The sequence below is a fragment of the Lissotriton vulgaris genome, chromosome 10 (genome assembly GCF_964263255.1).
Source record: "Lissotriton vulgaris chromosome 10, aLisVul1.2, whole genome shotgun sequence".
Classification (NCBI taxonomy): domain Eukaryota; kingdom Metazoa; phylum Chordata; class Amphibia; order Caudata; family Salamandridae; genus Lissotriton; species Lissotriton vulgaris.
This window is the reverse complement of record NC_141698.1, coordinates 880,496,957-880,512,058: the sequence shown is the minus strand read 5'-3', so window position 1 is coordinate 880,512,058 and position 15,102 is coordinate 880,496,957. Positions and strand designations below refer to the sequence as shown.

The 15,102-nt window shown below is 42.4% G+C and overlaps 1 protein-coding gene across 4 annotated transcripts in view; it reads right to left on the bottom strand.

Annotated features, from left to right (window-relative positions):
• Window positions 1-15,102, bottom strand: part of CDK14 (cyclin dependent kinase 14) — a 2,039,605-nt gene that overhangs the window by 747,409 nt on the left and 1,277,094 nt on the right. For all 4 annotated transcript variants that reach the window (XM_086941837.1, XM_086941840.1, XM_086941838.1 and 1 more), the window contains one exon: window positions 4,234-4,327. In XM_086941837.1, the coding sequence (XP_086797963.1) occupies window positions 4,234-4,327 (94 nt within the window). The remainder of the gene's footprint in view (window positions 1-4,233; window positions 4,328-15,102) is intronic.

Here is a 15,102-nt window from a genome sequence, read left to right as displayed (position 1 = left end):
GAGTGAGACAAAGGATGTGACAGGATAGGCATTCTCTGACTCGATGATATGGAGGAGCTGTCACATACCACACTTGCATATTACATTGAGTATGCATGAGCACACTCACCAAGGGTTTGTCACTAGTCTTTTGTGACCCCAGACAATCTGGGTCTAGGCCAGAGAGGCAGGAAATTCCAAACACCTCTGGGGATGGAAACCTCCAGGACCTTCTCCTATTTCAAAGTGGACATCTGGTATCAATATTGGAACCCCTGGAACTGGCAAACCTTGCATTGCATCCCGCTACCTCCTTGTAACAGCCACTGCGCAACGTATCCTCAATGCTGGCCTTTGCATCGCAAGCCCATCGTCAATGGCATCCCTGAAGTTGATGAAGTACTTTGCATCATAGCCCCTCAGCCTCTTCAGAACTGCCAGTGGACGATGCATTTTTAACTCAGGACTTCGCATCGCAAGCCCCTAGCTGATGGCTTCCACGCCGACAATGCAGGACTCTGCATCGCCACCTCGCAGCTCCTTGAAACTGCCACTGTGCGACACATCCTTGACCAGGGATCTTTCAACACTCCTCCACCAGAATTTAAGGTATTTTGTTTAGCAGGTCTAATTTGGTCCCTAATATCCGGTCTCCACTCCATTTTGGCCTACCTTAACATGTCACCATATCTCGGTCTAGTGCGACCAGATAACCACAGTTGACGCTTTATGCTTCTAAGCACTAATATTAATTGTAAATTTGAAATTACATATCTCCGGTTCTACTGATTGGAATTTTGTTGTGCTGGTCACAAATCATTTATTCGATTTTACTCTATTCTAAACTGGTGTGGGATTTTTCTTTGAGTTGGGTTTTCACTTTATTACTGTTTGAAGTACTGCATACATCCTATACACATTGCCACCAAGTTAAGCCTGACTGCTTTGCGCCAAACCACCAGATGGTTAAATACAGGTTAATTTGGAGTTTGCTTGTGTGTGACAGATTGTGGTTGCTGCTTGAGGGTTTCACCCACCTCAACCGTTAACCCACTTTCCCACCAACCTATTCAACATAAAAAGACAAAACATTAAAGACTATGTACAGACTCAATATAACATAGTTGTGCATGTAACTGGCATTGAAAATACTGTTTAGAGACATTCTACAATATTCATGTAAGCATGAAGACATTATGTCATTGTGCAAGGTACTGACAAACTTGACAAAAACGTATTCAAGTGCATATTAGGTGGAGGAAGCATTGAATAACGGTTGCGATTACATTAATAAGACAATTGATAAAATAAATATTGGCGAGGTCAGTAGGTTTTGCATGAGACATTTGACTTTGTCGGTGTGGCAAGCATGTGCTCAAGGCAGCCATCTTGCAATTAATGTTGGTCATTTTAAGATCAAATATAACTAGATGGCCACTGCACATGCACAGGCAAACACGCGAGAGCCATCTTTACATTATTTTTATTTGTTTGTGTTAAGAATAATAATTCCAAGGTGACTCACACTTGCCCAAACATGCTCACACATGGTCAACCATCTCTAAATAGATTTAAATCCACTTAATAATAGGCGTCTTTATATACAGTGGGGGGGAGCAATACAAGTGAGGAGGACGTGGGTGTCAGGTGGGTACTAGGGAGTAATATCTTAAATAGAGAGCCAGGGGCCAACGTTGGTGGGGTTGCAGGATGAGACTCACAAGAAGAAAAAAATTAGTCTGTCATGGACTGCAATGTAATATGCTGACATCAGTGGTGAAAGTATAGAAATCATCAAATCAAAACATAGTGATACCTAAATGCTCCTTGGGTGGGGCAAGCATAAGAAAATGGAGGAATGCCACAGAGTCAGAAGGAGAATACTGAGGCAGACAATAATGCCACTGAATCAGATAGGGGTAGATATAAGGCCCACTCTATCTGTGTATTAGAAACAATATGCTTGTTTGCCGAAAAAGATTGCATGTGTACATTACACCATTTATTGAAGCTAAATCACTTGAAGGGGGTACAAAAAGTACAAAGTAAATAATGCAAAAACATACTTTTAAAATATGACATGCTATTGAAAGGTAGACATAGGTGTCACAGCAGTGAGAAAAGTAGTCAAAGCAGCTAATTGTGGATGCCCCTAAATAATGGTTCTTTCCTTGCTTTCTGGGCCCGAGAGTGCCTGGCCATTGCCTTTTAGGTGTTACCAACAGGATGGGGTCGATAAACAAAAGCACACACATCTCCACTTTTGAGGCCACTAAAGGCTAAGGAGACAGCTCACGGGACAAGTTAGATACTCACTATCACATGCTACTAATAGTAATAAAACTAAAAACACATTTTTGTACCACTACAGATTAATGTTTTGGGCATTCCTAAGCATTGTAAATAACTGGTATAATTGCTACCTAATGCAGCAGAGCTCAATGTTTCAACGTGGGAAGGACAAAAGGATGTTGTGGCCGATTGGGATTCGAACTCATGGCCCGGTGTTCATACCAAATGTCAGTGAACAGCACAACACCCAATTCTTAGGTCATGACTCATCTTGCCAACCACACTAAATCACTCAAGAAACCAAAAAGATATCATCTTGCCAACCACACTAAATCACTCAGGAAACCAAAAAGATACAACTGCAATACCTGGTATCTGTTTAAAATCCATGCAAATACAGGTTTAGTGGTCAGACTAATCGTTTCACAAATGTAAAATGCTGGCATAGGATTAGTTCCAAGAAACCTTGCTTTCTGTGAGTGTGGCAAGTTATACAAATGTCAATTTCTATAAAGCTATTGATAATAGTATTAACCATAGATCCAATTGTCCAATCTTTGACAGGTGAGGTAAGTGACAAAGTCAAAAACTGCCTTTCTTAATTTTTAGGGCGCTTCAGGGTTCATTTTATCCACCAATTCAGAGCATTTTGAAAAAAAGTAATTTGCACAAATATTGCTTTCCAAACTGCACCCTCCCAATAAGGCTTTCAAATACTTCTGGACTAAATAATTATTTCTCCAGATAATTATACATATAATATATTTTGCTATGCAAAAATTAAGAGAATGAATAATGCACGTCCCCTTTCCAATAACAGCTGGATTCTTGAAAATTCTTAAAGAATGTTATATAAATCGGGATGGCACAATTGTCTCTTGCAGAGTCCTGAATTAAATACTTCTGGCCCTGAAATATTTACACTGTGCACATAGCCCAGTGGAAACAAATACTTTTCACCTATGTTACATAGTGTCCTTAAGATTCAGTGCATTTTTTAAAATATCATTCTCAGGAAAAAGGACAGGGTAAGAATTTGCTCACCTTAATTATAGTTTTATCTATGCCCCACAGCATTTTCTTTCAAGTAACAATAGTTGCTGAAATAATAGCGTACGTGGGGTCTACCTTCAGGTGATTAAATGGCAGTACCAATACTCCACAGAGCAATGAGTGTGATACTCACTCAACAAACAATACAAACATTTAGCAACAGGTGAGACCACATGTATCCAAGTCTACTTTAAAGAAAATGAGACAGTAGTGAAAGTGACACCAGGACGGAGAGGTTGCAAGGCCGTCAAAGTAGCTCTTGCACAAGTCTTGAATGGAAACACAATGTGGTCAAGGGCCCTCAATGTGAACTTAACTAGAACTAGAAAACCATAATGGAATATGATGAGCCGAACCCACAGTCTAGCATTGAAAGGAAACCTATGGCAAATATCATTGTTTTGCAGAATTCTTTTTCAAGTCACTTTGATATTTTATTTTCAGAGCTGTGTGCAATTGATAGCCAAGATCGACATTTGTAATGAGTGTTTAGTGCAAGACTGCACTTGTACTGAGCGATAAGTGCAAAAGCAACATTTGCACTGACTGAACTGTGCTAATAGCACACTAACACTCCTCAACCAATGAAAAAAACATATTTTGCACTGACTGACTAATGCAAAAACGACATTTAGCACGGTTCCGTTAGTAAAAATATAATCTTTGCACAGGTCAGTCTCAGGAAGGCTTTATGTACTGATCGGTCTCCAAAAATGTCTTTTTTTGCACTCGATAGCTGGAGCATATGCCCAACAATCACAGGTGCAACATTAGGCCATCGCTGCAGCCTATTTAACGTGGCCAGGGAGAGGTAGCCTGAAATGTTTACGCATCATATGATAGCATAATTTCTTTAACAGAAAATCACCCAGTCAACAACACCCCACACGTATGAAAGGCGAGGCTCACCAGAAATATTCGTTCTAGCTGGTCTTGGATGTCTTTCATCCCTGGGAATGCTGCGACTCCTTGGATCATTTCTACAAAAATGCACCCGACTCCCCTGCAACAGAAAGGGAAAGAAATGATTGACAGGAAAATGTGTTCGTATTACAGCCAAATTACAATCCCTGCAGAGAGAAGAGCGCCTTTTTGCGCTGATGGATAAATGACCAGACGAATTCCGAGACCGTCATGCTCTCGCAGCAGCCAGTGATATTTCTGTTTGTGGTATTTATTAATCCATAAACCAACAGTATGTGGCTGCAAGTGTACTGCAAATAAACATTTATTTAATGGCACAGTTATTCCTTCATGTGTTCATTCAAGTCTGACTCATTGCGTTCCACGATTTTTGCAAATCAACTACCCCTTTGGTTTTTCATGCAAATATCCAACAGTAATTTAAACCTACTTGCAACTGTAAAATTATATATTGTATGGGTAAGTCACTCTCTAATCATAAACAATTCTTAAGTCCACTCATAAACAGTCGCACCTACCTGCAATAGTATCCCTACATCCTCTTAGAGGCAGTGGCGGCTGCTACAGAACCAGGGTGGCAGGGCGGAGGGGATGCAAAATAAAAATAAAAATCACTTACCTGTTCACGCCGCATGCTTCTCGTCTTCATCTGCTCTTCCTCGCTCCCAGAGGCAGGAAGCACACAGGCTCCCTTAGGCCACTCAGGACGCTGCTGTCACTATGACAGCAGCGTCGTGATTCGTCTGAGCACTGTGGCTTGGCACTCACACAGGGAGTGCGAGCCTGCGAATGATCCCCACCCAGGCTGTGCATTACAGTCCAGGGAAGAACATACTAAGTGTGCATGACTGACTGGCCGGCCCAAGATGGCTGGCCAAGCCGTCATGCGTACTTAAGGTGCACATACGACGACTCCTACTGCACTGTGACAGAAGCGCATCCCCGCCAAACCTGGTTCCATAGAGAAAAATAAAATGGTAATACCATCCTCTTATTGTCATTTTATCTTTCATTTGCTGCACTGCTCAGAAGCAGTGGGGCAACGCTCCTCCACCATAGCGGAAGAGGCGCAGCCTCTTAGAGGTGGGCTACGTGCGCCTCCAGTCAAAGAAAGATAGCTGCGGTGTAAAACCTTCGCTCCTTCTTCAAACTAATACTCTGCTCCCAAAGCAGGCATGAACTCTCACATTCTTTTCTTTTAATTGGCCGACTGCCCCAGACTGCGCCATGTGCACCCAGTTAATTTCCACAGTATAAACCAAGATAGTGCACCGGACATATTTTTCTGTCCCAAACTGGTCCAGATATCGGTGCTCACATCTTATGGTCTTGAACACATTGATAAAACAATGGCTTCTCATTGAGAAAGGCCACTCGCCCATAAACCCTTCTTCAACCCTCATGGTCCTCTCAATAAGGCTTTGAGTTTGATTACGCCCAGCCATTGAACATGTTGAGATGCACTGAGAGTAGATCTTAGTGCCACATTTACCTCTGAGAATAAGATGAGGCAACATGAACATCAATATTTTTGTTATATGGGTTCAGAGATTATCCTAAAGAATGGATGATTGACTAGCAAGGAATTACTAAACCTTTCAATGAATTATCTTGTGACAAAATATTTTGGTGATCTACACCAAAATGAAAGCTAATAATTTAAAGCGGTCTTTCTGTCAGTCAATATTGCCTTTGGTATCTTCATACACTTTTCCGCTTCAACCCAGCGTGGCTTCAAGTGAATAGCAGTACACGACAGTCTTTTAGTTAGAATGTGGTTTCAGATGCGGTCTCCACTTACAATGGGCAACAAAGCTAAGGTCCCAGCACCCTGACCAGTAGATGATTATTGGTGTTTAAGTGCATGCCAAGTTACCTTCTTCAGAAGTGTGTCACCAATGTTGTAAATTAAACAGTTAATTAATCAACGTCCAGCACTTTACAAAATGTTCACGTTTTCATAATATCTATGCACAGGAGTATACACACATGGGCTCCATAATGACCCTCTTCTGCCTGTGCGAAAAAAGGCCATTGAGGAGCAAGTTCCAAACTTCAATGTAATACATTCAGTGTAATTGTCGGTAGGATTTATGCGTGAACTGGGTGTCGTGTGCCTTCAATTTATTTATGTCTAGTGGCGGCTGTGTCGGAAATAGACATTTAATCCTGACTTTGCACCAAAAGTCCCCAACATCGCACTTTTCTGAGGTAAACTAGATTTGGTGTTTTAAGAATAAGAGTGCACCGGCCACATACAGGAAGAATATACGTGCCATGTATTTTACCCATTCCCGAGTTCTCCCATACAATATATCGGACAAGAGTTCCACTGCAAGGGCGAACAGCAATGGGGAGAGGGGATACCCCTGCTGCATGCACATGTGAATATCCCACTGCTGTGAGGATATCTAACCTGTTTGGACTTTAACCACTGGTTTCATAAACAATAATTCGATCCATCTCAAAGTTCTCTCCCATGACCATTTTAGAGTACTGCAAATTAAACAGGCCAAACCAAAGAATCACAAGCCCTTTCAATATCTAATGAGGCCACTGCCAGGGTTTTATGGATAAGCAGGGTATATAGAATAAACATCTAAGATAAATATGAGTGTTACTTCAGGGAATAAAAGCGTTTTGGTCAGGGTGTACTAGGTATTGACTAACTGGCACCAGTCAATTGGCTCTCAATTTACCAAGTATCTTATGCTCCTTGTTTAGTAAAGGTAGTGGTCTGTAGGACTTAAAATCCAATTGGTCTCCTCCTGATTTATGTAATACCACTTGTGTGGCCTCTTTGGTTGTGGCTAGCAGTACACCCCTTTCAAATTCATCATTTTATATAACAGGCAGTTTTGGGGCGAACTTTAAGTTATACAGTGAGTAGAACTCGAGGGTAGACTATCAGTCTTTGGTGTTTTGCCCCAGCTTCATCATCCACCACTGAGGTTGTGTTTTCTTTGGCTTTGGGTGCTGCCAGGGTGACCACCTATGTTGTGGTAAGTTGGGGTGAGGGTACTTCTTGTAAGTACTGACCAATGTATTCTACTTCAAGAACATGGGGCATTATCCTATGTAGTATGCCACATGGGTGTCTATTCACAACTGTACATATCAACCATGCCAACAAGTGTCACACGCGGACACCCTCACTGTGCTGTCTTGCCACACAGTTTGTTAATGTCGCTCTGCAATTTGTCTACCCATGTGGTGTATTCTTTCCTCACCTCAATGCTAGTCTTATGGCAGCCTGGGTCAGTTGCTCCCTTGATGTCCCGTTCATGTAACTTCCCTGCTAGCACATGTGTTTGCCTGGTGATAATACATTTTAAACCCACTAGAGATCAGAAGGATGAGTCCTCTGGTTTCTCCACTTGTACGCTTCACGTAGACACCACACTCTGAATTCCACCCCACAAAGTCTGAAACAGCTGTTTGTGATCCGACTCAATTCAGAAAAAGTAATCCCTAGACATGATCTCCACCCCTCTTACCAACTTTACGAGGAACATATCCAGTGTCGTATTTATTCCATGTACGGAGGAGTAAAAAGGGTGTTCTCTTATATCAGAGGGACTTTCCCTAAAGGTCTTAATGAATTGCCACTATTGTTAAAAAAAGGACCAACACATTGACCTGTCAGACCAGCTCTTCTTGTGCTGCCAGAAAGCCCTACATGCTGGCGCAAGGCTCACTGCAAAAGCTCTCCAGGTCTCTTCTGCCAGACACCCTATCTTGGCATTTCAGTCAGCGGCACCGCACCGCTTCGGTCCGATTTGACTCAATATGTAGAGAGAGAGCCCCACCCACCCGCTATCCAATCTTTACAGGATACATTATTGCACTGGAATGCAAAGCAAGAGCAGCACTAGAGAGCCTCCTTCTTCATTGTGCACTTGGACACATCCCTACCTACCTACCCACTTAATACATCTTTATACCTATAAGAAAACAGACGAATGTTGCACAAGGCCAACTTCACATCACCATGAAATATGAGCCTGCATGGCAACCATCTTCATCCAATTCTAAAGTACCACAACTACCTGCTTATTCGCCTGTCTCCACAACAAACCTTGTGTTATTTGTCTAACCTCACCTTCTTGTCCCAGACATCCACAAGAAAGAAATAATTGTTCCATTACTGAAAAAAAATTACTCTGCCCTAGCCAAGCCACATAGGCAACTTGCCACAATCAAAGATTCACAGAGAATGTATTTAGCGTCTCACCTCAAGAATCATCGAGATATTTTCTACCCGTAGGCACTCTATAGTTGCCTTTGTTTTTTTTTACTAATAATGGACAGAAAACTGCATCACTTAAGATGTGGTATGATAAACTGGAGACAGTTAATGAATGGTGTGCATCAACACTCAAACAACCTGGCACAAGCGGTGCTGTCAACACAGTGCATCACTCCCATCTCATTACAGCTTCTCCTCTATAGGTTAGACATTCTCATTCTGGCATGAAATGGATTACATTGGAAGGGAGCAACTCAAGTGGATTACCTCATTCATATGAAACTAGTAACACAGTATTAAACAACACATAAATTGCGAAGTTGAGAGATACTTATGTCACATGCTAGCTCCTCAGTGATTATCAATGGTTATCCTGAGACAGGTAGGTTGTTGGCATACAAGTCACTGTCAATTCATTCAGAAAGAGAAACCTGGCTTCTGATATGAATTAGGTCATCCTCAATTCCCTCTTCTAACACTTGTCAATGCAGGGCGCTAAGGGCTGTCTTGCACAACGTAGGAAAGCACATCCTGAGAGCTCCTTTGAATACATCACAGGGCTTGTTTCTTGGAATATACAATTCAGGACTTTCCAACATCGACTAAATGGTAGGCAAATACTGAACAGTCATCAATACAGCAGTGAGAGGAAGCCAGCTAAGGGAATGAAACTACAGCAGGATAAACAATGCTGATTAGCTATCCGCCCCTTGATTTGTCTTTGGCAAACTGAAGCAGAGCTGAAGTTGGTACATTTGACACCATTCAAGTGCCTTTCAACAGTCGCAGGGTTGCACTCACCGTATGTACATATAGGCCCTAAATGGGATTTGTGAGTGAAAAAGCACTTGCTAGTTATTGGCACAACCACTTTTAGGGACAGTTCACTTTTTGAATCCATAGAAAGGGTGAGGCTCATAAGCCACTACGAATATTAGTAGGTAAATGCCAACTGTCATAGCAGATCTACTGGGGATACTGGAGTGACACACAATTAAAAGAAGGACAACCACAAGTACAGACAGAACTGAGCCAGATTACAAGATAGTTTAGAAAATGTTTACCAAAGACATTATACTTTGTTGCACCCACTGGCAAAAGCAAAAAAGTTTAAATGATAGCTGTGGATTAATATGTAACAACAATACTAAAAGCAAACTTGTAACTATACGTACTGTAAAAACAAACATATTAGAACCATTGTGATGCAAAGCCTCCAGTGACTGATGGCCTTACATACCTTAGAGAGACACCAAATAAGCACATAATCGCCACAGCATAGTGGCTTTCTTCCTGTACAGAGATGGTCCTCACATTGGGTTGCGTTTAGTTACACATGGATTATAACACTCCCTTCATAACGTTGAGCAGCAAAACAGGAGATTTTAGAGAGAGGGCCTGGAGAGCAAAAAGTGTAATTCCTGTTTCAGACAGGGTAACCCTTTCCCATTGGGACACAGTGATAACAACAACAAACAACTCAATGGTGCTTTTAGGCGCTGCAATTAGACTGAAGAACTTGAATGCACATCTCCCATGGTGGTGTTCTCTCATGTGGGAGAAGGGGCAAGTGAACCAGTTCACATGGCCATGGGCAGATTGGGGGCTGACCAGCAAAGCACTGGGGTGTAACTCTAACAGGAGAGAAGGTGCAGAGGGCACACCCCAACCATGCAACATGGTGATGAGGAGGCAGCCCATCTGTCCAACTGAGATGCACTTGACCACAGTATTTATTTGTGTGCCCTTTTCCAAAGTCAGACGAGCCACAGGAAATTCTAGTGATCAAGCAAATGTGATCAGCAAGAACACATCCTGTTTAGTTGAGCCGAATCTAGATTTATAACCGGACATACAACAACTGGCCTACTATGATGGCTGGGATATAGATCTGAATGCCCAGGCTATTATGTAGGAAAGGATAGGAGCCAATCAGAAGGAGTCCCTGCAAAAAGTAACCAATGGTAGAACAAAAAGCTATCCTCCAGGCTAAGACGACTCAACAAAATAGAAAAAGAGGGCAATCTGTCCCCTAAATTAGCCAATAGAACTCCTCCTTCCTGGCAAAGGAGGCTCAACAAATGAAAAATTAGGATAAGGCATCCTGGATATAGTGAATACAAAGTTGCCATCAAACCCCCGTAGGACACATTTAAAAAAGAGGAACAGAATGCTCCATGGGACCACCAATGATATTCTTGCTTAGCTGTGCCATGACACAGCATATACTCACATTAAGATATGGGCCCAAGCAGATGACAGGGATCCGCAAGTGGGTGAGACACCTTAAAGTAACTAGGGACTTAAGGGGGAGCATTGCTAGACCTACCAATTGGCATAGGGATGTTTTTCTTACAATTTCCTGCATTACCTCTACACCATCAGAGAGTGAAAATAGGGTCCACACCCCTTGGAGTCACCATGTTTTGTTTTATTACAGCACAACAGGTGGGGCCAAAGAGATGGTCATTACACTTATTTTAACAAAATGATGTGCCACAAAAACTTTGATTCACACCATTGTATAAAAGCATCATATACCACACCATCACGCATATGGGCAAGGCTTACAAAAGAGTCTTAGTGGAAATTGGCATTCGGTGGCTAAATGTTATAAGCTTGCTGGAGGTTCCGGCATGCATTGAACTAATGGATGATTAGCAACCACGGGGGCTGTCCAAAAACCCCGAACCCGGGACAAGCAATCAATACACCTAACATTAGGTTCAGGGAGAAGAAACACTGAAATTAAAATACTTCCAACAATTCAAAGGAAGAGCCAAACAGACAAAAAGGAAAGAGATGAAAGAAGTGGTTAAAGAGGCCCTTTAGAACAAAGTACTAGTATCAAAAATCACATATTTATTTTGTCATATATCAACAGTTTCTTAAAAACAATTAGTTAAAGTACAAATGTGCTCAAGACAAAAAAGGGGAAACATACAAACCAGACAGGTGGCATACATAATCATTACATATCAGGATAAAGGAACAACATAAACATAGGTATTGTGTCCTTAATTTAAATTGAGCCACAAAGAAGCGTCGACGGCGTTTCGACCGATATATTATTGTACGGTCATCTTCAGGACTTGGAATTGTTCTTGAGCAATATTTATCTTCCTCTGTTTTAAGCTGAAGACCAATCTTTAATTGAGGTCATCCAAGGATACTTTTAGTGGCACATATAGCGGATATAGACACCCTTCATTGAACTGGCTTCACAATGTGAAAGCAGTGGCCACAAAATTTCAACCAACTGCTCGCCTCATAGTTTGGCAATCCTCGCAATTCAGGCAGCCCAGGGTTCGTTCCGCGGCTGTTGTTATGAACGCGGAACGCGTATACTGGAGAAACATGTTAATCTCCATCTAACAAAACATCTTGAAGAAAATCTCCTACTGGATGTCACCCAAACAGGTTTTTGCCCAAAACATGGTATGGAAACAGCTCTTCTAGCCGTGGTGGAAGAATCTAGAAAGATCCTAGATCGAGGGGGATCAGTGGCAGTGGTCCTCCTTGATCTCAGCGCCGCGTTTGACACGGTGTGCCACAAAACCCTGTTACGACTGCTTGATCTTGGAGTCTCTGGAGATGCCTTGGCCTGGTTAAGATCCTTCTTGAGCGGAAGGACCTTTCAGGTATTCGATGGTGACACCCGCTCTACCTGCAAACCTTTGAACTGCGGGGTACCCCAGGGCTCCTCCCTAAGCCCCACGCTGTTCAATGTGTACATGAGACTGCTGGCTGGGATCGTTCGTCAATATGGCATTAAGATCATATCATATGCGGACGATACCCAGCTCGTGGTCTCTTTGGCACAAAAGAACAGCGGGCTCCCGCAGATCAACATGGCCTCCTGCATGCAAGAGATAAAAAGCTGGATGACGGCATCTTCTCAAACTGAATGGGGATAAAACCGAGATCCTGCTTCTCGGTCCCTCTTCCCTACCACCATCCCCCAGCTATGGCCCTCCAGCTTGGGCTTGCCACCATCCCCGAAGGAGGACATTAAGAGTTTAGGAGTCTGGCTCGATAAATCCCTGACTCTTAATACTCAGGCAATTAAGACATCAGCAATCTGCTTCGGGTTAATCCGGATGTTAAAAAAAATCCTTCCTATCCTCCCCCTCAAAGCCAAACAAATTGTCATTCAAGGCCTTATTCAATCTCGGCTTGATTTTAACAATGCCCTCTATCTGGGAGCACCAGAATACGTACTAGAAAAGCTTCAACGCACCCAGAACTGTGCAGCCCGGACTCTACTCCAGATACCTCGTAGAGAATCAGTTAAGGCAGGGATTCGATCTCTCCACTGGCTCCCGGTCAGGGCGAGAATAAAATTCAAAGCCCTCTGTATCTCCCACCAAGCTTTCTACAGAGTTGGCCCACAGATCAATCTCTCCCTTCTCACCCCCTACTACCCCGGTAAACAACTTCGTTCATCAAATGCCTGCCTGGCCGCAGTTCCCCGAATCAAAAGATCTAGGGCTTGAGGCAGGTCCTTTGAGCTCAACGCCGCCAAACTTTGGAACTCCCTCCCCCCTGTCCTAAGATCTAACCAGATCCTTTCTTCTTTTCGCAAAGAATTAAAAACTTTCCTTTTTAAAAACTAGTCACCCCTCTTCCCCTCAGAGTTCTACACCCTCTACTCAGCGCTTGGACACCCTCGGGCAGCAGCTGCGCTATATAAATCCCCTTTTATTTCATTTCATTTCATACACTTAAAAATCTAACAGTCGTACAATCATACACCCAGTGCCAACAAATTAACGTATTGAGGATAAGCGATAAACAGGGCACTCAGCCCTTACAACACCAATGCCTCTGCCAAACTCGCTAAGGCAGAGAGCATATTTACTAAACTTATTTTGCAAACACGAGATGCAAATAATGAAGTTATCATATAGAAACATTATTTAACTTCCCTGATTTATACAAATGTTAATAAATCAGGTACACATAAACTTGGGTGAAACAATTCCCATAACTATCATAAACTACATATCTCAAACACAATCATATAAATAAAGAAAGAGATGAGGGACAAACTGTAAGAAACTGCCGTGAACAAGAACTTTGGTTCAAAACGCGTAGGCGAACACAGTTTTCCATAAAGAACTCTAACCACATCCGTGCGGGTAAGATTTACCGCCGGTGCTGAGCCCTAACGAAAACGGGCGTGGTCATGACCGAACGGTTCCATCATGAGCACAGCTCAACCGATGCTCATGACAGAACCGTTCCGTCATGAGCATCGAAGGGGTTAAACGACTACTGAATGGAGTGCCTTCACTTGTTTACTTGTGAAAAAAAAAAAAATATATATATATATATATGTATGTTGTGGGGTTCCTGAAAAATAAAGAAACTGTGGACCTCACCTGTCCCTCAGGAGTGCTGTGTTTTCTGCGTTAAGACGAAACATTTGAGATATATATATACACAAACGAAGACTCCACACGCCACTTCCAATCATCCAGATCGGCGAAGCAAAAGGAGAAACGGACCACAGGATCTAGCTTCAGCAAATTTTAATGTGCAGGTGAGGCAACAACAGCACAACGCGTTTCGGGCCCGTGGGCCCTTGGCCCCATGTAAAGTTGTTACAATTATTTTCTTTTTTTAAATGCTTGTGCAAAACACCACGCCCACTTAGTGCATTGGTTACAGCGATCACCTGATCATGAACATAGAAAGTATACTATGTTAAAAAAAAAATCTTTCATTTGATCAGGAAAAACATTTTAATTTTCTGTAATACAATTAATTTGCTTCTTAAAACAGGAAATAAATACATAAGAAATTGGATTAATTATTTACACAGAATTCCATATCACCGCATAAATGCTTGATGTCAAGGTACCAACATAACAGTAAAAACAAATTAAACTGTAGATGGTTCCACTGTACAGGATATCAAGGTCTTCCGGGATATATATATATATATATATATATATATATATATATATATATATATATATATATATATATATATCCCCTAGGATTGCCTCCGAGCATAGAGACGCCACTCCACCAGCAGGGTGTTTTCCAAACCTTTTATTTCAAACAGCAGCACACCTTTAACTCATTCATTTTAGCTGCCCTGACGCGTTTCGATGATCACTCATCTTAATCATAGGGCGGGGCTTCAAGAACAAACGTGGATAATGCACCACAGCCTTACTCTTTCCCTGGGCATGCCTTCTCCAATGAACAGCATGCTGGGGGTTGTGGTGCCAAATGTTTATTCCTCGGTAGGTTCCACATCATTGTTCGATATTTCAAACCACCCCAATGTTAAAAGCATTTTTTCTAGCCCTCCAGTGGGCTTTGAGGAAAGATGTGCAGCTTCTATTTTCTTTTCCCCACTGTGCTGGAATCGGGCTGCCGTCCTGTGTGCAGCCCCACAGACCCGTTTCCTTTTCAGTCAGGCGGTGCATCTCCCACGGCCGAGGCCGCCGTGTAACATGTCCCCTAGGATTGCCTCCGAGCATAGAGACGCCACTCCACCAGCAGGGTGTTTTCCAAACCTTTTATTTCAAACAGCAGCACACCTTTAACTCATTCATTTTAGCTGCCCTGACGCGTTTCGATGATCACTC